The sequence below is a fragment of the Calonectris borealis genome, chromosome 2, assembly GCF_964195595.1.
Source record: "Calonectris borealis chromosome 2, bCalBor7.hap1.2, whole genome shotgun sequence".
Classification (NCBI taxonomy): domain Eukaryota; kingdom Metazoa; phylum Chordata; class Aves; order Procellariiformes; family Procellariidae; genus Calonectris; species Calonectris borealis.
The window spans coordinates 77712006-77738278 of record NC_134313.1 but is presented as its reverse complement, the minus strand read 5'-3'; the positions used below and the strand labels follow the sequence as shown (position 1 = coordinate 77738278).

The following is a 26273-nucleotide window of genomic DNA, read 5'->3' as shown; positions in this document are numbered from 1 at the left end:
CTTACACCCTGAAATTTTTTACTCTATTTTCACAGCAAACTGGATAGTCTGCACGTAGATAAAATAAAATTGTTTGGGTTTCCTTATAAACAATATCCCTGTTGCTACCTTGCCACGTAATACTGAATAATTAATCTCTTCCCTCGGTTTCTGATTGCTTCATGGAACTTGTGCTTCATTTCAGCTGTACTCCACACATTCTTGTTCGAACTACAGGGCAGTCTCTGAGCAACTTTCAGCCCGGGAGCTTCAGAAGCACACCATAACTGTTTAATATTTTGACCTATGTAACCAATTTCAGAAAGATATCCTTTACCCAACAAATGCAGCCAAACAGACTCTAGCAACTGTGCTCATAATCTACTGTGCTCTTCATTGGCTTTGTCAGCTACACAAGACATTTCTATTGCCCAAAATTAACTTCGTCGTGGAAAATCCTCTGACGCAACCTTCATCTGTTTCCCTTCTTCGAAATAGCTTTTCCTTCAGACTAAGAGAATTTGAAGTTGATGCTGTACTGTGCACTACTTGCAATAAATAAAATAAATACTTTTCTCCCAATGGCTTTAGAAAGCCAGCACTTTAATCTATTTGCAACAATGCTGAAAATAGAAATGTTAACATGTTTAAAGAGAGTTTAGATTTTCAGTGTTTTTGTGCAACACAGTTTAAAATCTCAACGCCACACTGCATGGAGATAAGCCTAAGAGAATGGCAGAATACCATACTTGTGATTATGGATATATGTGATTACCATACTTGTATAAACTTAAGAGTTATAATGCCATAGTATTTTTGTATGAAAAGATCTATTTATCTTAAATATTTTAAATGTTTAACTCTGGGGGACACAAAAAACCTTATCAAAATATTTACAGTAGGAATTTCAAAAGGAAATTTTTAAAAAGAAAGTGCACCAAATGTTGCAAGAAAACATTGTTGTTTCTCTTCAGCAGTGTCTATAAATGAGTGCTATTTCAAAGGCACATATTCCAATTTTGAAAGATGAAACACTGTGATGTTCCAACAATCACACTTTTAGATATCCTAAGAATGGGAAAATAAGATTCCACAATCCTCTACCAAGAGCGTGCATCAACTTTGCTTACACAATGCTTCACTGGACAAGGCACTTAACGTATGTCTTAATGCAGATAAATAAAAGAGTGACAGGGAGTGAGATTGAGCACTAGACAACTCCTCCTCCACTATACTGAACGCAAAGATTCCTTCCTGACTCCATTTTGCACTAATACAGTTCGCTTTCCAAAGATCAGTCTGCTGTATAGGTCACAAGCCCTAAGGAGAGAGAGTCAGCCCACATTACACAATCTTGAAGATATTAGTTCCTTGCATTCTCATTTGGCATCCATATACAGCTTTACACACTGACTTTTACAGTTTACATTTAGAATGTAATACTTTTTGTTGATGATGGAACCAGAAGTCTTAATGTGCTTGCTCATGTTTAGTAACAAACATACCTGAATGTCACTATTAAAAAAAGAACAATTTCCTTTTCCCTTAAATCTATTCTTTTCAAAGGGTTAGGTCCTCAGAAAGGTTTCCCCCCATTTCTGTTTCATTCTCGGTAACTGTATTGCGGAACAGTGACGATTTTAAAAGCAAAAACAGAGCACTGCTTTAAAAGGTCACATGGCACAACTCAGAAAGCAGAGCAGATCTTCTGGTATCCCACGGCAGCACTGGAAATAGGGATGTAGGCGACAGCCTGACAAGTATCTGGGCAAAACAGCACACTGAAGATATTCGTCAATCATTAGAACTGTCACCCACTTTCCAGGACTGCCCTGGCCAATAAGGACACCTAGTACCTAGTCACCCTATACAACTTCCAGCTTTTGTGCCTTAGTTTTTCTTCACCCTCCTTCTTTTAGCATAATGCCTCACAAAACTTTTCTGATTTAGAAAGATTCTCGACATGGGAGAAAGCTAGGGGCAGTCTCAAGAAAGCTCAGTAAATATGTACAAAACTCCAAGACTTTTGATAATTTTATTTTGTAAGATCAAGAGTTTTCGTGAGCTGTAGTTAATGGCTAGCCAAAATATCTGTGAATGACTTTAGCTCTGATGAATGAACTGATGGTAGCCAGCACACCAAGCGAAGAAGCCCATTCTGTGCTTTCACTGTTACCTGTGCTGCCGTCTTTTCTTGTCCACTCATCTCCACGTTCTGCAATGCAGGTGTCACAACTGGTGGAGGAGGTGCTCTGCGCTTTTTCACTTCTGGGTTTGCTGTCATTCCTGAGATGTTACCAAGGGACAGTGATGGACCCAGGCTACTGGAACGAGTATTCACTGAAGGGGAATTTGGTGCTGTGGAAAAACCCTGTAAATGGATTAACATCTTGGATTAACATCACTTTTTAAAAACAATGGGAAAGAAAGAAGAAAAACAATACACATCTGGTTACCGTTTAAACAATGATATGAATAATCATGTATGTTCCTCTGCCAAACTTGCTGAATTGCAAACTGTAACTTTTGGACACTTCTAAAGGTCAACTGGAACAAAGCTTACAGGCAATATTAATAACTCAGGAGGCACGATGACCATGATGAGCACATCAAGGCCTTAACACATTTTTATATTAACATACAAACAGAAATATATGCAGGCATATAATAGTAAATCTACAAATGGGAAAGACTAGGAAACATGATTGCTTGAAAATGTGCATTTTTAGTTCAGTTTTGACATTTAAGTTCATTAATTTTTTGAATCTGCTAATAAAAATCTTGCAATTACTTTTCCCTCAAAACCTGTGAGTCACCTTTTGCTTACTTAATTAAGAGAAGCTTCCATATTAAATTGAAGAGTTTACTTTTTAATTCAGTTATGAGATGGTCACTTCTCAGAAATGGCTTCTGTGAAATCACCACTGATACCAATCCACCATGAGCTGGAGCAGGATACTTATTCTGGAAGCACAGGCTGATGACCCTGGTTGATAATGGTGTTCTTACCACAACAGAACATGCTACCGCACTTGCAAAACTCACCCATCGAGGACATAAAGCTCTCGGGCAGAATTTTGTCCAAGACCACAGAATACATACTGGCAGGAAACTAGAGGCCACCACAAATCCTATCACTTTCCAAATAAAAGAGGTAGTTCTTCGAACCTAAGTTCTCCAATCTGGAAAGTGCTGGAAAATGCTTTGCCTCAATTGTATGGCTGGCTCATCGTTGTGGTAGACATTGCGGTTTCTGTAGGAATGTAACTTGCAGGGAATTTGACTCGTGACATGGCACGATAACTCCTTTCTACAAGTGCCAACAGCGATCTTAGGTAAAAATTAAAAACATAGAGCAGCAAGCTCAAAATGACAACTCATTTAATTTTAAGACTGTTGAGGAAGCATTGATGAAGCATAAAGAGCTAAAAAATATACCAATGCAAAAAGATGTATGTAATACAGGTTCCTGACTGCCTGGTAAAGTTCAACGTTCTATAGATTCCTGTGAAAGCAACTGAAAATGCTAAATGCAGATAGCAAACTGATTTGTGTCTTTTCCTGCATTTATTACGCATGTGATAACTATCACTGACTTAAAACTATCACTGGACACTTTTGTTATCTTTTATGTTGCACACTGCACAGCAGACTTCATCTTGGAATAGTGTATTTAGCACAAACAAGGCATGTTACCAGTCTTCGCGGATTGACTAGAGTTTTACTGAAGGATTAAGGCAGTATTTGCCACATCTTTCTCAACACCAATTTCTCTGAACTGAATGGCATCGATAGCTTCTTCGCCTTTCTAGCAAATGAATAAAAAAACTCGAAGAGGAAGGTGGGGTTTAAAAGATCAGGTCTAATCTTATAAACAAATACACTCTTTTCTTGGCCCTATCTTGGGCAGTGGGAAAAATAATGATCTCATCTGTAACCTACAAGTTTTAAGTCATTCTCAGTGCATACTGTACCTGGTTCTATCAAACAAAGTTTGTTTATTCCTAAAGAAATGACAGGGTCCACAGGGTAAAATATAAAGTAGTCTCCTCTTTTCACACATTTATAAAATGACTGAACAAAATAATTTTAAAGTGTATTCTACAGGGATGCTTTTGTGACTGTTTTAATTCTTCGATTTTCCTTGCTGGATAAAAAGGTTGAGAAATTTTGTTAAGAGATTTAAAGATGCATACAAATAATAAAAAACACCCAAGACTTCCCTCCCAGCATTACAAATATAGGGTACCAGTAAGAAGATAGGATGTATCCAGTTTTAACTTAATACCCTAGTCAATTCTACCTCAAGAGAAGGTGGCTCTTCTGTGCTGAAGAGCTATCAGAATCCTTTTCCAGGCAACAGATCACTGTGAAGGAATACAGTGATGAACAACTAAACATTTTAAAGCTTTTTTTTTTTTTTAAAGCTTGGATTTCCTAACAGAAGATACAGGAAAAAATGTAATACTTACATGGCACTATAAATAGTTTATCATAAAAAGACTTTAATGAAAGAAAAAATAAAAAACTTGGAAATTCATCTATGTTTTCTTTTCCAAGTCCAACCTTTATATCAAGCCCATTATTTACTCAGTGACCATTTCAAGAACGGTCATGTTAAGACTCTTCCCCCTAACATAAAAACTTGCTATAGCTTCCAGGGGAATGGAATGAGGACAACTTCAAAGTAGTTCTGAAAGACCCATCATTCTGCAATGAGAGCTTTGTCTAACTGCAGGCAGACCTTCAAGCTCTCCCATGTGTGTAGTCCTTTTCATTAGCTTTAAGAGAAAAAAAAAAATGCTGGACACAAACCACTGACACAAGTGTTTTTGGCACGACTCATCTTTTTTGTAAACTTAATCTGGAGAGACAACGCCTTACCCAGCTTTTTTATTTTGAGTTGTGTTAGATGCAGTGCAGCTTCTTTCCAAATCACTAGATTTTGGAGGTTTGGTTTTCAGGCAGGTTAGCAAGGCAACTATTAAGAGCATATAACATTAATTAAGCAAACTTGCAGGAACCTGAGATGAACATGCTATTTACCCAAACCATCCCTCATTTCTTGTTGTTTTAATTTGTTATCAATGGATCAATTTCAGTGGAATTACTCAAATTACAGCAGTGTAAGTGAGAAGAAGGCTAAGCTCATGTATCGCAGCCAACGTAGCTGGCTAAAAAAGTCAGCCCTTATCCTCTGTTTCATGTGACAATCAGGTTAGCATGAACGTTCTGCTCAGGGTCAAAATCAGTTCCTATAATCCATGTGTTTTGTAACTACATAGCAAAAAAAAAAAAAAGAAAAAGGAAAAAAAAAGGAAAAATCATGTCAGAAAAAGAAAATTCATGATAATGAATTATATAAAGAGTTTTTAAAAATGTCTCCCATCTTGTAAAATCATAGTCTTTGGTAGACCACTAGCGTTAGAGCACTTCGCTAGCAGTTCAAACAACAATTAAGTAATGCAAACTAGCAAGAAAAAAGAAATAGTTTCCTCTTTTTTTTTTTTCCCCCTGAATTAAGCCAAAGCAAAACCCAGCACGAACACAGATACACCAGCATAGGTCAGCAGTCAAGTTAGACTCCAGTCGAGCAAGGGTCTTGAACATGTATTGAACCACAACTGAAATGGACTAAAGCCCGTTTCAAATCCATGAAGTAGATGTTGGAAGGAGGCAAGAAATAGCTGCAGTACCTACCTACGGTGCCATCAGGTTTCATGGATCCGTTGCTTCATGTTATACTCGCCAGCTAGTTATTTTCCTCTCATTAAACTTCTGAAATCTAAGGAACTTTCTTTTTTTCTAGTGTACAAGATGCTTTCTTTAGGGTTAAGCAGTTTAATTTTGGGATTTTTTCCTACTAGTTTTTGTAATTGAAATTTAGCTTTCAAAGACTTTTTGGAAGGGCAAAGAGGGGCTATTAAAAACACAGAAGTATGAAGGCTCAGAGTAGCCTGGTGACTTAGGCATACCAGTCCCATTTTCAAAAGACACTGAGAAGTCAACTTTCTGCAAGGCTACCAAAGTCCATAGCCTGCTGAACTAAACGCAAGTTACATTAAGAGCCTAAAGCAGAAGCCACTCTGTGTTCCAAGGTCATCAACCTAGAATGCAATTATAAAATGTCTTTTGCAAACTATTCCCTTTTCAAGGATGAACAGAAGCTCTGATATCTTATGGATACTTCTGAAAATTTTAATGTTAATATTAATAAAATAATGTAAGATTAGTCTATTAAAAATATAACTGTACTGCTGTGAAAATTCCATTTTACAAAAATAGATGTATAAAAATGGAAGTCAGCTTATGTTTGTTTTCAAAAGATATCCCTCATATGTAACTCTCTTACCCAAAGCTCTGTTATTAGCATTTCCTTGATTTTCTGATGACACTAAGTGGCATTTAAAGGTCAGCAAGGAAGAGACTGCAGCTTGCCTGTGAGAGTGATTTGACTTCCTGTTCCCTGTCGACACCGGTCAATAAAAATTTTTCAAAATGTCAAGTTCTTTTCTTGTGAGGTTGCTACAGCCAGGCCTTTCTTCCGCGACTCTTTGCCAAAACTCACATATTTGAGCTCAGAGTCTTGTTATGCAATTTCCTTCTGAGAACTTTTTAAATCAAAAGTAATCAACTGAGCTGTTTTTAAGCACTCAAAGTACCAGATGTATCAGCAAAAAGTAAGGGTTTTTATTTTTTCCAAAACAAAAAATAAGAGAAATGTATCATAAAGGAAATAATTTTTTTTGCAAGTGTACCGTGGGTAAATAAGAAAGGTAAGATTTAGAGCAGGCAGACAAATCCATCTACTCAGTGAAAGCAAGAATATTTATGCCTGTTGGATATTTAAACTCCATTAATGCAAACTTTTATTGATTTGCTGAATGACACCACAACTGATTACAACTGGCCATCTAAAACGCCAGACAGGTTATGTCAGACCTACTGCACAAATTAAAGTTGGAGGCTGCTTTCCTTGACATGATACTGAAATTCCTTATACTAGCATTAAATTTGACAACACTGAAACTGAATTAATCCAAGCTCCTGCTTCAAAACCAAAGCATACTACTGCGGTCATGAGATTGCTTGGAGACATAGTTTTAAAAAAACCCAAAATTGTGACTACTCAGACTTTCCTTTCTAACCAGCCACACTGAATACAGTTTGTTTTTTGTACTCCCTGAAGCACTTGTGATTCTGATACTTGCATACAGTCTGCAGTCAGAAAGGAAAAAAACGTTAACCTTTTCCCACACTGAACGAAGAAAAAAAAAAAAGGCATTTTTATGCAATTTACTTTATGTTGCTTTATTGTCTCATTGTGTTTTGCTATTGGTAGGAAATGATCTGGTCACCCATCACAATATTAAAAGAGAAAGAACTATTTCATTTCCACAACAGTAACTTGTACAGGCAGTACCATATTGATTTTATATGTCTGGCAAGTAGGCTTTCAAGGTTTTACAGTAAAAGTTTTGAGTTATACTTTGAAGTCTGTACAACTACAGTACTCTCTTATGCTTCTGGAAGTCTCTTATAGTATCTAGCTAGCAATTCCAGATCTTGTGGTCAGGGCCAATTTGGTGGACACCAGAACTTATACAGCCAGAATTAGAAATGCCCGAGAACATTCTCCCTTCTGTGCCCCTGCCAGTTCTCCCTCACCGTGGCCAACCGTATTACTCTCATTTTAGTACAAAGTTTGTTGATCAGAAATCCTAGCAGCGCCAGGTGCAAGGAGGTCACCTCCTTTACAAAGTCATCTACTTCATCTTCCAGCACTGAAGTAGCATGTCCAATCTGTCCCTGCAGAGGTTACTTAAAACCTTCCTATGACACAGGTCCACACCATCCGCAATTATGCTGTTTTATTGCTTAACTATCCTTATAGTTAGAATTTTTTTCCTTGTACCTTCACTATAATTGCCCTTCCTAGAAGTTTATCTGATGACTTCTTGTCCTCACTTAGGTAAGGTCATGTGATATAAAGTATCTCTACATTTCTACAGCTAGGAGTGCAACCTTGGTTTCCAGCTCCAACTGATTTATGTTCACTTTGCACCTCATGTGGTGTCCAACCTCTTTCCCAAGAGAAAAGATGAAAGAACAACCACCCAAGGGAGGGAACTAGAAAAGTGGAAGCCTCCAGGAGAAACGCTTTCCAAAACAGACCAATGGGCTTAGATTAACTGTTTGTGAATTTCTAGGCAGGGAACAAGTGTGGGTATTAACTCGAGCCCCACGCACTACACTGAGGACAAAGAGGACGCCCAATCAGAGAGAGAGCTTGCAAGAATCTTCTTTAGTTTTTGTGATACTTCTCGTGTGTGAAGCAATATTCAAAACTCCCTTTCCATTTGAAAATCAGATGGATACTGAATGAATATGGCAAAAATCACAAATAAGTTGATTACTTTTTATATTTTTTTATTTTACTTTGATGTTTAAGAATATAAACTTTTTACTCAAATCGTTAGTAGGTTAGAAAACATGGACTGGGAATACATGCATTCCCGCTAAACATGAACATGTCTGTAAATTCTTGCAAATATAAAGAATCAGATGCAGTAAAACCAAGCCTAGCTGCTATCACCTACTACTGCCACCTCCCTGAGTATTCAGCCAGTTTGAGATCACAAATTTAATCTGAGTTCTCCAAAAGTGAATACTCTACCATGGCACATATAAAGCAGTAGAATACAGATCTATGAATTCAACAATGTATATATAATATTCAAGCAACTCAAGAGACTGTCAAATCATTCATACTTTTTCAAGATTTTATGATGGATGTGATTCCTCAATGCTTTGAGAATAGAAGCTTTTGAATCACCTCTGGTGATTTACAATTCAATGTATTTTCTCTAAATAATTTCTCCTGTTTCCATGTTTTACTCTTCAGATTTTTGCAAGACACACTACTCTTCGTGCTTAACAAAACCTTTGTCTATTACTGCTACCCAAAATCACTCATGTCCATCTGAGGAAGTGTCCCTGGTAGAACGAAGACGACAGTCATAGTATCAAGGGAAATGGATGCAATGATTTTTTTCCATCGCAGCAATACATGCAGAAAAGGGAAGACAAGCTAACTTGATTTACATCTGTGTGCTTGTATCACCTCTTCTGTTTAAGTGACAGTGTGTTTCAAATAAATTCATGGCGTTTAAAAAAAGTAGCATCCCAACAGAATTAACAAAAATAACCTCTCTTGACAGGAGAGGATAGACACTACCCTTTCTGAATTGCAGGACAAAGGGAAAGAAGGCAGAGCCATGTCTCAACAACTCAGAAGGTGGGAGCAGGCAGCATGCTGCCTGGTGCTAATGAGAAGACCGAAGTGTATTAATCAGTGTTTGGAAGGCACACATAAATCATTTGTGTCCTCTCCTATCAATCTGGACACTGAAGTCGTTGCAGTAACCAGCAAGCACATATCCTGTGGACCTCGTGAATCAGAGCTGAGGAACTTGTTAAAAAGAAGAGAAACACATCTTTGATTCAGAGCTGTTAGCATTGACAAGTTAGCCTCAACTCAATGCAGTGAAAACAGACTTGCTACAAATCCTTCTAATGCAGTATTTGTTTAATTTCTGTCACTGTGTGTCATATGAAGGATGAAAAATTCTTCTGCTGAAATCTGAAGCTATTTAGCCACAAATGAAAGAAACTTAGGTTGCTAAACATTCTTTTCTAAACAAACGTGCTCAGCAAAGCAACTAGGTGTATGTTTATAAAAGCAAACTTCAGCTCATATCCACACAAGCAGATATATTTTCCACTTAGTATTCCAGATAATATTCCACTTAATATTCTGCTTTCCACCAGATTCTCAATTTCCAGAAATACAGCTAAAAAGCTATGAAACATAAAATTATTAGAAGATATTTCAACATTGGTATAAATTCAATGACATCCATTAAATAGTCACAAGCTTCAACACGTGTGCATTACAGGTATCTTTGTAAGTGAATATACTAAAATCACCATATTTTTTAAAACACACATGCATGTCCAATCCCTTAAAATGACACATTAACGTGACAGACACATCACAGAGAAATCATAGACATATATGCACAAGCTTCCAGAACATGCCAACTTCCTTCAGGCACTTGCACTATGCACCTGATACCATCAGGCTAAATGACAGCACACAAAGCATGTCCTTTTTTTAATTTCTGGATGACAGATGCATTCTGAATATCCCTAAAATGTAAACATTCTTGTTTTGGTTGTAAACCCTAGTGAGACAAAACCATCATTAACACAGCATAGAAAACATTTCTGCATCAGGTATTTTCTATGCTACTTGGCAGTTTAATGGAAACTTTACTATCTGTCACTCGGGTGGGAGGTAGGAGTGCAGGCTGCAGACACAATCTGAAGTGAATTCCAAAGTCAAGCTGAACTGCGATTGACAGTCTGGGATGCTGGCAGATGCTTAGGATAAGGTTTGTTTGCATTTCATACAGGTGTAAAATGATTTATCTTGACTTTCAAAAGTGTGTGGACAACTTTGTGTCTCATTTGCTAGAATGTCGTCGTCTTATTTTTTTTTTCCTTCTTTTTTTAATATTGTTTTGGGAAAATACCAGAATCAATTTATCTGTAAAATGCATCCTCTCAGGGCTGATTTACATCTTCCTGGTTAGACTGCTAAAAACTTATCTTCCACAAGTCCAACTCTTTTTGTCACAGCGCACTGTCAAAATGTGTCAGCCTATAAAAAAAAAGACTGTATTTTGAAAATAAATTTTTCATAACTGTCAAAAATACAAATATGTAAAGACAATATGGGGAGAAAGATTGAATTAAAAATATTCCCAAAAGGGAATGGCTAACAAAAAACAGGCAGTCAGCAAATTCAGCTACTTACAATTTTTTTTGATAGCTATGTGCATATATGCTAAATAAGTGTATCAGTACCTGATAGTGCAATAGATAGATGACAAAGAAAAAATTTTGCCACATACTATGCCAGACCAAAAAAAACAGGAGAACTAATCTATAAAGAAAAGGAAAGGGTTATCTATTCGAGATAAAACGTCTCATCAAATGGAGACAGAAGATGGGCTTGTAATGACAGATGTGCAGGGAGTTCAGTGAATTATAAAAGGAAATGGGGAAAAACGTCAAAAACACTACCAGCCTCTTTTGGATATTTGTCCAAGTGGTACAAAAGTAAACGAGAAAGAAGTAGGAAAGAACACAGGGAGAAGCAAGGAGAGAAACAAAAACACAGTTGTTATGGCAAAAAATGAAGTGAGTATGTTCACCAGATTTGACCAGAGAGGAAATCCTTGCAGAAATACAAAGACAAAAATCTGGAAAAGGAGAGGAGCAAAGGATAAAGCAGAAGACTTCAGTAAATGTCATGATAGAGTACTGGCTCATATCCTGGGGAAGGAACAATGAACTAAGGAGACTGTGCAAGACAGAAACCATGTTCTGCAAGAAAACTCAAATGATTGCTCACGTTAGCCCAGAAAGATGGCAATGTTAATGTTCACTTGTTGACATAAAGACAGAGGGAGAAAGTCACATGAACAGAACTCAAATGGGTGAAGATTCAGTACTGAAAAGAAAGGGGATTAATACATAGATTTGTGAATGTGTAATAAATATTTCTGTGGTAAGGATTTAATGCATACAAAGACATGAAATGAGGCAGAATGGAAGAAATAACCAAAAAAACATCTTAAAACCTACCAAGAGAGGTCTAAAAGCCAATGACAGACCCTAATGGAAAAATGTATTTTAAAGAAACCTGAAGAAGAAAGAAATACAGAGGAAAATTCACATGGACTCCAAAATTCAATTCAATCCCAGTATAGAAAGACAACAGAAAAATATCAAGCCAGAAGGAAAACAAGGAAAGAACATTTGAAAAGAGGCCATTTACACTTGGCCTTCGAAGGCCATTAGTGGATTTAGTGAGAGCAATCTTGGAAGAGTGAGGATGGAAAAAGCCAAATTTTTGTTAGTCTGAAAAGGCGGGTTTCTCCTTTCACTTACACTTCTGAACTATGTGAAAATAGATTAACTCAATCAAATAGTGTTGAACAACCAAGCCGAAAATCAAAATTTGTCTTTATTAATGGTCTGGCAACAGGCTTCAGGAAACGGGGAGTTCAAAAGGTCAAAGACCAACAACAGCAAAAAAGACATTTTCATAATTTCCACTGGTGTTAAGTATTCATCAATCATAAATAACCACAAAAAGGATCAGAGGTCTTGAGCTAAATGAATTCATCACTGCAATACGAGTTTATTTTCTCTAGACTTACTAGTTCTTTTAAATCAATCAGCCAATGTGTTTGGTTCATGGAAGATAGTTATATTTGCGATACATGTCCTTCTGAAATTCAAAATATTTTGAAAAACTACTGAGGAGAACTTCTGCTGCAATAAATTCTTTTAACATATAGGAACTATCAAACCACTGGAGTTGATCATCTTCAATGTATTTTCATTGTAGATATGCCAGTTTATACTGGAGGAGGAGACGGAAATTTCACATAAAATATGCAATTTTAAAAATATCTGCTCTAATGTCTGCATAGCCAATTTTTATGGGGACCAGAATTATGAATGGAATAGTTCCTGGCATGAGTTTTTTGGGTGTGTATTTGTTTGGTTTTGAAGAAATAATTTCTGTTTTTTACTGAAAGTGTTTTTATTCCAGTTAAATTAAAAAGTATTTTTCCCCCATTTTAATGAAAGTGTTGTCCTTACGCAAGTTTTCCAGAGACAAGAAACATTAACGATCAATTCTCATTATTTTTCAGTGTCTGCTGAAATTCTGACACATATGACTTCCGGCCTGAAAAATCTCTGCTTATTATAGCTGTTGATGAAAGGAGAAAATCAGTACTGAAATTCAAAGGCAAATTTTCACCAAGATCTGCAGAACTTCTCTGAAGTCAAAGGAGTTGCTCTGATTTACTCAAGTTCAGGGAACTGGCTTCTAGCTCCAGTCCCTATGTTCCAATTCCCACACAAATACTTTGTTAATTTAGAATGAAGTTGTGCAACTACTTTGCCCTTTGAAGTCTATGGTAACTGTAGGTGTTTAGCTAAAGGGAGACAAATAAAATCATCCAACTGTCAAAGCAAATTTTTAAAAAGGAAGCTTTACACTTTTTAATGATAAAACACTGCCAAAAATACTACTGAAAAACAATGCAACCTCTGAAGTTTTTAGAACCTGAATTAGAAGAACAAATCAGCTTTTGAACTCTGAAATTAGTGCAAATCTTAACACAAACCCTAATTACAAAGTCACTTAAGAGGATTCTAGCAACATGAATCAGAAGTCAACAGCCAGAAGTTTCACTGTTTCAATTAGCTCTTTCAGATGTCTGGATGTGCACACGTGTGTGTATATAACCTGTGTGTGTACATACATGTACCTACACACAAACACAGGTATGTATAGACACACACAAAATTTATTACTTCAATTAGCTTTTAGATGTCTGTATGCACATTTGTGCATATATGTACACATACTTACACACACTGAGTACAACAGGCTGAGCCTGAAACTCTAACGGGTGGCCTAAGCAAGCCCCCAAACTGTATCTGCAGCTGAGAATTTCTGGCAGCAAGTAACGGCACTGAAGCAGGCCAGTCCCTTAAGCTTGCTGCAGAAGATAAAAACAAAAGACACTCACACACATTGTGCTCATAGCTTGATGCTCAGGTATTGATGCAACAAACCATTTTGAACTGTAACAGCTCAATATTTAGTCCCAGATCAACATCAGTGGTCAGGAGTACAGGGGTGAAGAGAAGGTTTAGAGGAAACACTCTGCTGCTGTACAATGGATAGAGCGCATCCAGGTATCGTACATATCCATCTTCTGTTTCATAATACCTACAGATCAATACCTACAGAAATTAAGCTCGTCCCATTAAAGGAGATGAACAATTTGGATAGAAAATACATATGCTTATACTCCGAAGAAGTCGCAAGTAAATTCTTTTCAGGATCTGCATCTTGCAAGAGCATGAAATTCATATCCAAGCTTCCTCTCCATCGTGGAGGATTCTCCAAAGGCTATCCTCTTTGGAGAATAATCAGTATCCTGAACATACTGGCAAAAGTAACACAACTTCAATAAACCAGGCACAGAACAGGTTAAGAATAAAGAAGTAGATCCCCCTTTGAATTTTCTTAGAATTATATTCCAACATTACTTCAAACATCCTTGGCCTGTTATTTTTCTCCTATTATGAGCACTTATTATTATCCTTTTAACTCTGACTTTATCTAGGCCAGCCCACCTTCTAAATAAAAGTGAAGCAAGAATATAGGATACTGCAAAGTGACTGGAAGTACAGCTGTGCTGGAGCCCAAGCTACTTCAGCCTTTTCCCACTTCTTTTTTATATATATATACACACACATATATATATGTTTGTGTGTATATATATATAAAATTTCATATTTTTATCTTCCTTTGCAGTATATTATAGCCAACTAAGTTTCTCCAAGTCTAAAAATTCAGTACTATATCCTTAGGACACCAGAGCTTGACTTGTGAATGTTTGTTATTCCTAAGAAACTAATTTTCCCACTATGTATAGCCTTGTTTCCTTTGTGAATTTAGTGTGAAATACTAAGAAATCACAGCTCTCCGATCTGTTTATTCCCACTGAGTCCATTGGAGTGCAGTCCCCACTGAGGAGCTGTGGCAGAAACTTTTCAAGTTCAGTCCAAAATTTAACTGACACTGAAGTTAAAAACTGTGGAAATAGATACAACATATACCTATAGTTGGATGTTCACTGGCAGAATTACATCTTAAACAGGGCAAGCAGTGCTGAGAATTCTGCTTACTTCTTTGGGTATGCAGGGCTTCAGATAACAATAAAAAAGCTGCTTCTGCAACAGATTATTGGTCGGTGAAAGCCACTCCCTTCCTTTGCCACTGTTTGCAATTCATCTTCTACAAGACTTAACATGTTTACTTTGGGGTTTTCTCCTTCCCCACTGAGAAAATGCTCTATAAATTAAGCAACTTCAAGGGGTTTATCTGTGTCAACTGTCCATCAAAAAGGAACGGAGGTCTTAAGTTTTTAAAGATGACAGCGAAAGTGTCAGAAGATCTCTGTCCATGCAAAAAAGAACCCGAAGTAGTACAAGAAAGAATGATTTTAAAATGGCCTAGTGTAGATAATGGCTAACAACTCATAAAGGACATGGTCCAAAGCCAGTTGAAATCAGCAGGAATTTTTCCACTGGTTCTAGTAAGTTCTGCATCAAGTCTCCGACGGTCACTCTAACTTTACGATGCCAAAAGACAGTAATGCTCTAAACTATGCTGCCGCTGTCATTTCTCCAGGAAATCTTTTTCTTCAGTATACTTTCCAACTCAATGAAAATCATAACAACGCCAGCACAGAAAGCATAGGTCTGATTTTTTAAACATAAAATTTGGCTCCACATACCCATACTTTGGCCTCTACTGCTAAAGAAAGGAAGAAAGTAAAGCATCTCCAACAAAACACACATGACTCGGATCACAACCAATAGGCAGGGAGTTGTTTTAAAAGCGTGATCAAAACACAAGTTAAAAATCAAAATCCAAAAAACCCACGCATGATCAGATACCCTGATGTATAGCCTAGTTGTGTAACTATTTGGCGAGGGTTTAGAAAACCAAAACGTACCCCCCCAGATGATGTTAAACAGCATTTGAACACATCTACAAAGCTAACAGGCCCTACGCTACTTTCATCCTCAGCATGATGCTTTCTTTTGATATAGTATTCAGCCACAGGAAATTAAAAGTAGAACAATATATTAAGACAGTTCACAATCCAAAGCAAAAACATTAAGAACTCTCCAAGTGCTGCTTTTCCATAGATAAAGAATAAAGTGTTTTCTTTCTTAATTCAAAACAGGTTGCATAGAATACTTTCTCCCGAAGCCCCCCTTTTTTTTTTTCTTTTGGGGGGGAAGGAAGATGTCACAACTTTGGAAAGGCAAGTTGCTTTTAATTAAATACTAGTTAATGACTTTGACTGACTTGTACAATTGCTAGTATTTTTAGTTGATACTGTCTTCCTGACCTGTAACCCTTTAACTAGAACAAGGACCTTGTTTAACGTTTGTTAAATTTAGTCAGCACCACTATCCGCTATTACCCCCCTCCCACCACTGCTGCACTAATCTCCCATGCCAGCTGCTCAAATGTTTACATTTTAAGGGCTTTCTCTGTTTGTGCAGAAATGGTCTCTGCACAGTATCTCTGATCTGTACATTTGCCAGAATCAAGGCAAGAAAAGCCTCACTGCTGGAATTCTTGATTAATAAATAGTCTTGTTTCTTCTTCCCTTCCCCCTTCTGTCAAATCCATTGCCATTAGGTTTTTACAAGGCAAACCTCCACAGTGCACTTTACTGGCCTGACTCTTGTCCTATGCAAACAATTGTAAATCAGAACAAGCTTCATTTAGAGTCAATGAAATCACACCTTCTCTGTGCTGAAACTGGGAGAGATCAAAATCAGGATGTGTACCTGAGCATTCACTGGGATGGAAAGAAAAAAATGTTACAATCAGAGGAGGGGATGTAGGGGAAACACTAAAATCATAAATCCACCAGTAATCTCTCCATCTCGCTATGTCAGTATACTTCAGAGACTGCCTACGCAGCTCATGTCCTAGACATCGGTTGCACCTGGCTCTCTCACCAGGTCACCAAGGTTCTCAACCAGCAAAACACTTAAACAGGTGCTTGGTATGACACTGAAAAAGTCAGTGAGTCCAACTTCTACGCCTACAGCTACTCACCTATTTAAGAACTCTGCAGTGCTATGTCTTCCTGTTTGCCTTGATCTGCTTTCTCTTCTGGCCTTCCAGCTGACCATTTATAAAACCAGAAATACTTTCCTTAGTTTCCCCAAGTATTTTGAGATCTGCTTAAAAGTGTAAATGATATTAAAAAAAAAAAAAATTCAAGAAAATGGATCTGACTGAAGGTATTACTACTTCATGCTGTTGTAAAAGCCTTTAAAAAGACTGATCACTATTTGTCACACTCTTTCCCCTCTTCAGCTTGCATCCCAAAATGCTGATGAGAATTCAAATGAAATATTAAACACTGGAGAGTAAGAGAAAAAGCAATGTCTGAAATTATTTGTAATCATTTCTGCTAAGCTCAAAGGGGAAGATCAGTATTGGAGCTGCACGTAAAAGACCAATAAAACCTAATTCAACAGTTGTTAATTAAAAAAGAAGAATGTGAAACAGCTACACAGGCTATAGGCATTAGAAGGTCTTTTCTTAGTGATGAACAATTGAGCAGCACACACAGTACTTAGTGCTATATGGTCTTTGCTTCATACACACAACTCCTCTTTGAATGAAAGGCAGACCTGTAAGGCCCGCTAAGCCTCATGTAGGTCTGACTTTGCATGAGAGAACTAAGCCATAAAGTTCACTTAGGAAAACTTCTCCATCAAAGTAAAATGCATTGTGTCCTGTCAGCAAATGTTGTTTTGCAAATCCTCCCTCACCTGCCATAAGATGTTATTGAGACATATGGTTTCACACGCTACCAAGCAGCTCAGTTTTGCCAACGAACAATAATGCACAGAACAAATACATGTGGAAATCATGAGATCATCTAATTAAAAGAAATGTTATTGTTTGCCACTACTTTTAATAAAATCGAGTCTTCACTGTCCACAGAAGAGGCTGGAAAAGAACCAAATCCTATTAGCGTTCATGCCTCAGAAATTGTTTGCAAAAGAAAAGAAATTATACCTTAACCGGTGTTGAAAATCTTCACTGTATCTAGAATCTACATATGCTAATAGGATATTTTAGACTAATATAATAAATCTGTGGTTACATGTGATTCAGATTATGCCACTACAAAAACAGGTGTTACTCTCTGAAAAAAATTTCCATTGTATATTAGAAATACAGAGTCGATGACATACAATTAGCCATTTCTGATTTCATCTCATAAAGGGCATTGGCATAAATAACACACTAATCCCTTCATTACAGTAGTTACATTTGGAAAGCTTTACAAGAAATATTTTGGATATCCATCATTAAATCAAACAGAAATATACTTTACAGTGGACTTAATAATTCCCTGACTCATTACCAGACCGTCCCAAACTTAAACACAAAAAGCATTTTATGTACGCAGAAATATGTGAAAGACTTTTTTAAGGAACTACATCTCTGCTTATCCAATTGCAGAAAAGCCCGATCCTGGGATAAACTTTTCTTTAAAGGTGGTATTTTCCACACCACTGCATGCTTGCCAGTTACGCTAAGAACAATATGCTGAATAAATTATGACCGAATATGAATTACAAGGCTATTATACACTATTAAGGGGCTCTGGTAATATTAAATACCAAGGAAGCAAAGCCTGAGCGGTTGAGATGTCACTAGAAAAATCTCAAATGGAATTTAAGTTTGTCTTTGTTTTTTTTTTAATGTCCTTTTATTAATGCAAATTAAAAGCCATTGGTCTTATTAGCTGCTGCTTTATTCTATTTTTTCCAGTGAGTTAACTTCAGAACTTTTCAGTGAAATCAGTAACAAAAGATGAATCAGACATAAAAGGATTTGGGTGGTTAAGGGTGTGTCACCAGGTCTTAATTAAACATCCGAGGGAGATATCTGAGCCAACTTACTCCAGACCAACTGGGTACATCCACAGTATAGAGAACGATGCCATGCAGCCCAGGTCTGGAAGCCGAATTGCCTCACATTAACCTAACTTACCGTGCTCCTGTTAGGTTGGGCCTCCCTAACTCACACCACTTTGTGCTTTCCTTTCAATAAGCCTGACACATACCCTTCTGATGTGCTTCTCCCATTTTGGTGCCTGAATTCTGCTTCTGGGCGTGCTGAGCATGAAAACTGCTGAGAAACTATGCTTCTAACCTCCTGCCCAAACTCCATCAAGGTCCATAAAATTGGCAAATTTCTCCATCTTCATCAGCCAAGGGGCTTGATCCTATAGGTGCGCTTAAAGCACAACTAAGAAACCTCCACAAAAACTCCACAAAAAACTGCTAGCAGAGGCAGCTATGGTACTTCTCTCCTGTCTTGTCCTCCCCCCTGCCCTAAGTTCAATGATTCATAAGAATACTGTAAACCCAGGTTCAAAACCTTCTTCTAGTTGGGAAAAAACAAATTTCCCCCTTTCGTGAGCAGAGTGATTATCCTCTGTTCAAGAACATGAATATGAGTTTAGCTAGAAAGAGACTGAGATTAGGGCACCCATCCCGTCAGGGAGCAACAGCCATTTGGCTCCTCCAGTTCTAATTTCAGTCACTACTTATTTGCTGGACCTAACATCTGCTTAGCATAAAACATAGAAAAACATCTCTGGCGCTGGCACGGGAACCCAGAGCTGCCACCGCACTTAAGTTCTTTCGTTACTGGTCTGAATAGTTAAGCTTGCTCTTGCTCTCTCTTTCTGAGTCACTGAATATTTGGGTATTTTTACAAAAGGGCGCTTCCCACATCAAGAATACCTGACAGCTTTGTTCCAGGCATTCTCCAGCCCAGTAAGTATTTTGATTTTCTTTGCAAAGGAGGAAATAATTCTCTCAATAATGGTCCTGAGAGAGATAGAAGATTGGCTGGTATCTCTAAAGGCAGAGAAGGGAACTGAACTTAGTGCTCTCACATTTTGTCTAACAGTGGTAGGTGGTAAGCTTTTACAGTAAAAGCTTTAAATACCTAAATCTAGGAGCTGACTCAAGGTTTCCATCCTGAGCACAGGCAGTTAGCAGACACAGAAGATGGGCAGAGTTTAATGTGCAGCTCCTGCTGTGCAGATTTCAGTGGCTTCAAAATTTTGGAAATCTGACTCTGGGATGCTTAGATCCAGTGTCCAACAGGCCCGCACTGCCGGGTATTTAAAACAGGCATTGCCAGGCACAGTTGTGCCCAGTTCCTTTTGTAGATATGGCTCTACTCAAGCCCTTTCGATTCAACTGGATCCATTTCTCTCTGTTGATCTCAGAACATTTCTTGAGAATATTTCCTTAAAAATGTCCTGCGAAAACCACTGCAGGAACTGAAGTTTCCGAGTTGTCTTTTTAAAAGCAACAACTTGAACGCAATGTGTTGTGATGATTTTACCCTGAATCATGCAATTTTATGTAAAGATGTAGGTTCTGGCAACCAATGACTACATGATAATCTTTTGTTTTTAATAAAACCTTCATGGTCACAAAAAAGTGTTTAGAAATGTGACCTCTACAAACCTAATGCTCAGAAGCCAAATGGAGTGAAGGGAAGTCCACCCTAAATGGTTTGTTTTCAAATCTCATCATCTCAAGCCACTTTTGTGTGGTAAGGGCAAGAGCCGACAAGTGATTTTTGAATGCATGAAGTTGGCAATCTTGTGGTAGTACAAGCTAAGCAGCACAGACAGAACAGGGGTCAGCCGACATGTCTCTTCACCAGATACTGGTTTTAATAGCTTGTAACTTTACCATGCTTTAACCATATATGCTGAAACTTTCCATTCCAGGTGTCTGCCTCAGGCTATTTTTTTTTTTTTTTTTTTGGAGCCAGAGTAGTTCAGCTGGTTCTGAGATTTCTTTTTGTTTGGTGTTTTTTTTTTTTTTCTTTTTTTTTTGACACCAACTCCAAGAACCTTTTGTTGAAGACGTCTAGTAACATAACACCATGCTTTGGAGCAAGAACTTGAAGTCTGGTGGCAGGCAGCCACTGTTTCAAGCTCTTGCCTTCTGCTATCACATACTGCAAGAAAAATCTAAAGTTACTATATTAGGTAAAACTACCTATGATTCACATGAACGAAGACAGTTAATATCCTGTAAGTGCACATCACAAAAGGAGGTGGGTACAGCTGCATCTCTTCAGCAGCCATAATCTGGCTGAAAGGCACCTCCACAGTCCACCTAATCTATCCCTCTGCTCCAAGACAGAATCAAGTATGTGTAGCTCATCCTCTAGACATTTTTGGAGGTTTTACAGATTAGGTGACAATAAGGATTTCAGTGTCTCTTTAATAACCTGCTCCCTTGTGAAACTTCCATGCAGTCAAATTTTTTTCCCGCTCTAATATCTAAGTTAAATTTTCATTGTTACATGTAAAGTACATTACTTCTTGTCCTGCCCTCAGTAGACAAGAAGAAAGCAAGCTGATCACTGTCAGCTTTGCCACCTATTGGAATTCCCTGAATGCCAGTCAGAAGCCAGTTGGCTCTGGCAGACCTTTGTTCTTACCAAGGAAAGTTAACAATAAAATGATTTTTTTTTTCCACAGAGTATCACAGGATATAAAAATAAAACTAACTCTACCGTGATGGTGACCCTTATCCTGACATATCTGGTATTTAATAAATCTGGTTTTTTTCTAATCATGTAAACAGTTGCACAAATGAAAACATTTATAACTATACTATATCTTCCCTAGTGTCATCCTTTGGCATCTAATTACTGGCTGGCTTACAGGCATCCTGTAACAGAAGATTGGTGAGGACACAAACTTTGTGAAGTTTTATGTTCTGTAAACAAAATCACACTGAGCACAATTGTTTCAAGGCCAGATCACAACCCATGCCTTTGACAGTGTACATAGATAGCTCTAACTGTATAAAATGCAACAGAACTATCCCAGGATCTGACGCTGCTAGTACAAATAAACACACATAACCAACATCATCCTAAGCATTGCCTGGAGACCAAGAAGCAAGAACATGAGAACAGGAATTTGAAGTGAATGCGATTGTCACACAAGGAAATATTAGAAGTAGACGGCTGTTAACTTCTATTTAGATGACATGGGTACTATTCTCATTCCTACTGCCCTAAATAGTACCTGGCCATGTGAGATTAAATCCTTGACAGTAGATGGTATTAACCGATCACCTGGGACCTGACATGGTTGAAGAAAAATCACATTTCCAATCACTTTTGCATAACTGTACTTGATCCTTCTTCCAACCACTTCTGAATTGGGAAAGCGTATCATGAATGATATAACTCCTGCCATCAATGAGGGCATAAAAGTTAAGAGTACATTAAGAACAAACAATGCCCTGAAAAAGTAAATAACAGATTTTTTTTAGAAGCCTTTGCAGGGAAAATAGTTGTTCCCATCATTTAAGAAGTGACTGCCAAGGTTACTAATGCACTAGAAGTCCTGATGACTTTTTTCAAACATTAGCACAGTATTTTTCTTCCGCAACATGTTCTTAAAATTATACAGGTACTCTGAAATAAAAAAAACCATACACATATCCCAAACGTATCTGATAACTGTTTGGAATTTAAAATGACATTGTTTTTCCCTGATGGTTTTGTTCATGAACATACATAATAATAGGCATGACAGATCCATTAAGCAGGGAACTACTGGATTATCTGCTTCATTTAGGTTCACTGATTCTGTTACCAGTAACACCTATATTCAGACATACACTGAAGACTAGATTTTTTAAAAATGGTCCTGATGAAAATCCTCTCACATTGCACTGCTGAAGCCCTGTTTGAACTAGGGAAACCTCGTGTGATAAGACTGTGCTGAAGTTTCAAATCCTCTGATAAGTGTCCCTGGCTGTACTTCTAAATATTTTTTTCCCAAGCTGATTTATCACATAAACAAATTCCACATCACAGATACACGTCGTTCAGTACTTGGGATGTGTTTTTTCGCTCTTGATTTATGAAAGCACGAAGGCCCCAAAAATAAAAACAGCTAATTTTAGTACCGCGTTCCAAATATCGGGTTTCATCTTGATCAACTGTTTATTTGAGGACAGTGACACCAAGCGGCAGAGATGACTTAAGTTCCCTTTTCTTCCCCAGCTGCTCTAAATTCTAGCTCTGACGGTCTGTCTTTGGCACATAAAAAGCGGAATATGGTTAACTGCGCTGCAATTTCCAACTGCTTTATTTGTATAGAATCATAGAATCATTAAGGTTGGAAAAGACCTCTAAGATCATCGAGTCCAATCGTCAACCCAATGCCACCATGCCCACTAAACCATGTCCCTAAGCGCCACATCTACACGTCTTTTAAATACTTCCAGGGATGGTGACTCAACCACTTCCCTGGGCAGCCTGTTTCACGGCCTGACCACTCTTGCAGTAAAGAAATTTCTCCTAATGTCCAATCTAAACCTCCCTGGGTGCAATCTGAGGCCATTTCCTCTCGTCCTATCGCTAGTTACTTGGGAGAAGAGACCAACACCCACCTCGCTACAACCTCCTTTCAGGTAGTTGTAGAGCGCAATGAGGTCTCCCCTCAGCCTCCTCTTCTCCAGACTAAACAGTCCCAGTTCCCTCAGCCGCTCCTCATAAGACTTGTGCTCCAGGCCCTTCACCACCTTCGTTGCCCTTCTCTGGACACGCTCCAGCACCTCCATGTCCTTCTTGTAGTGAGGGGCCCAAAACTGAACACAGTATTCGAGGTGCGGCCTCACCAGTGCTGAGTACAGGGGCACGATCACCTCCCTGCTCCTGCTGGCCACACTATTTCTGATACAGGCCAGGATGCCGTTGGCCTTCTTGGCCACCTGGGCACACTGCCGGCTCATGTTCAGCCGGCTGTCAATCAGCACCCCCAGGTCCTTTTCCTCTGGGCAGCTTTCCAGCCACTCTTCCCCAAGCCTGTAGCGTTGCCTGGGGTTGTTGTGATTCAAGTGCAGGACCCGGCACTTGGCCTTGTTGAACCTCATACAGTTGGCCTCGGCCCATCGATCCAGCCTGTCCAGGTCCCTCTGCAGAGCGTCCTACCCTCCAGCAGATCAACACTCCCACCCAACTTGGTGTCATCTGCAAACTTACTGAGGGAGCACTCGATCCCTTCGTCCAGATCGTTGATAAAGATATTGAACAAGACTGGCCCCAAAACTGAGCCCTGGGGAACACCGCTCGTGACCGGCCGCCAACTGGATTTACTGCCGTTCACAACTCTCCGGGCTGGGCCGTCCAGCCAGTTTTTTATCCAGCAAAGAGTGCACCTGTCTAAGCCATGAGCCGCCAGCTTCTCTAGGAGAATGCTGTATTTATACACCAGTGTATTTCAATAGCATTTGATTTGTGAAAAGTTAACTTGGATATAAAGCTCATCTGCTTAGCACAAAACTGGAACAGAATAAGGGAAAAGATTTCTGCTTCATTTACAATACACCATTAGATTTCAGATCTTTGTGGTATAATGAACTGCTGCACTCTGAGAATTGTCATGGAGAATTCTTTTCTTGCATTTTTACACTCTCCAAGGTGTTAACAAATTCTTCTTTTTTCACCTTTATTTTTGCTGATACTGTGAACAAATGTCCTTTAACCTCAAGCATAAGTGTTGACTTTCCCATCTTGACTTTGAAAATCTGCTTCCTCACCAACAATCCAAAGTATTTTTAGAAGCAATAATAATTCCAACAATAATTAGATAAATATGGCACTGAGAATGGTTTGCTGGTTAAAAAGTGAATGTAACTTGTGCTTGAATGAATACTAAGGATCTCATATTTCTTACACCTTTATTCCATTCCTTCATATTGCCCAGTTTTCAAAAAAACCCCAATCAATATCCAGAATAGAATCATTACTTTTTCTACAATTCAGTGCACATCACCACCACATAATAGTGAGAAAAGGATTTAAACTAAGCATACCGAAGTTCATGCCCTTACTATTTCCTTATAGGCAAGAAAAATTTTCCTGATCCAGCCAGTGTATCTCCTGGTACTATGCTGAAGGCAACGGCAAACTACTTTCCTTTCAGAAATAAATCTGAAACTTTGGCTTTGATTCCCACACAGCAATCAAAATACTTTCAAGATGACCCAAAACAGTAAAAGAAAGTAGACCTGAGGAAATTGCAAAAGAGGAAGCCTCCACTGGATGACATTTTGCCAAAAGTCCTATTAATGGCTCAGTGAAACTTCTATATAATGAGCTGTAAATGTGTATTTCAAAAATATGGCTATGTAAGATCCTACTTATTTTGAATAAGGATACTCAGTTCCACTGAAGTAAATAAGTGAGGGTATCTTTTGAGCAAGTGGAATAAAGAATTACTCAGAGTGATCGAGGGTCTCAAAGTCTAGCCCATAAGGAACTGCTAAGCTGAATTTTAAAAATTATGAAGTGCTTTCATTGGCGTTTCCACTTGAATTTTATCTTAAGTTAATACAAGTTATCTATGCCAATTACCTATGCCAAGTTTACAGTATTAGAGTTTTTCACCTAAGACGTCACAATTGTGGACCATTTTCTTGAAGCCCTTCCAGCCTGTTTAAAGGATGGACCTTCTGTGCTGCTGAGTGGATCTGTTAGACTTATTTTATACATCTTCTGCAAGCTTTAACAGAATAGTACCAAATTAAATGGAACTATGTCAATACATTCATTTAAGTATGTACTTATGTCTTAGTAGGATCCGTGCTCATACAAATACAGGTGTCAAGCCAGAAGTGAAAGACGTAAACAGTGAACAATGGCTACATTTTTCTTCAAGATTAATTGCTCTTAAGGGGAAAGGGGAGAAAAATGAAATCCCTGACATGTTCCTGTAACTGAATAAAAAGAAAACATTTTTTACTTCTTCAAGATCCCTTTGCTCCCTATCACCTGTGTCTTTAGAAGACAAAGTTACAAGTCCAAGACAGTTTTGAAAACTTTTTTTCATCGATGTCGAAGGAAAAAAAAAGATCTTCATTTATGATTTGCCCTGTAAGATTCCTTACAAAAATAAATTAAGAGATGTCTCTCTTCTGAGGAAAGCACCACACACTACTGTAAAAGACAGTTCAGAGTATCTGAACTACCTTTATATCCTCACTTGGAACCCCTCCCCTTCCTCCTCGTCCTCTTCTAGCACTTGAGTATCAAGATATTGAGATTAATGTATACTGGCAGTGAATACAAACCACAAGATGATTTTATTTTGGCAGAGCTTGTGATGGTTTTTCTATACTTCTACCTAATATATTTCAATTACCCACATCACCCTCTACTAGGACTTCATATTAATAGAGCTTTCTCACTAAACATTCATCTTTATAGTGTTACTTACATTTTTAGTGTCATAAGCAGCCTTCCTATTTCAGTACTCTTCCATTATGAAGTCTTCACAGATTTACAGAGTAAGGTGTTTTTTAACCTCACAGCCAATCACTTCTCCATCTATTTCTCCCTTTTGACTTCTTTTATATTATCCTTTTTATCTGCGATTCTGTTCTGTCACTCCTCCATTTTTTCCACAATTTTCTATCACCCTTCTCTGTGGCTAGTGAGCTGTACGTTTTGCGGATCA

General features: G+C 38.1%; 1 protein-coding gene across 1 annotated transcript in view; it reads right to left on the bottom strand.

Moving 5' to 3' along the window:
* Window positions 1-26273, bottom strand: part of COBL (cordon-bleu WH2 repeat protein) — a 167126-nt gene that overhangs the window by 74261 nt on the left and 66592 nt on the right. Inside the window, exon 9 of the mRNA XM_075142377.1 lies at window positions 2156-2350. Coding sequence (XP_074998478.1) covers window positions 2156-2350 — 195 coding nt within the window. The remainder of the gene's footprint in view (window positions 1-2155; window positions 2351-26273) is intronic.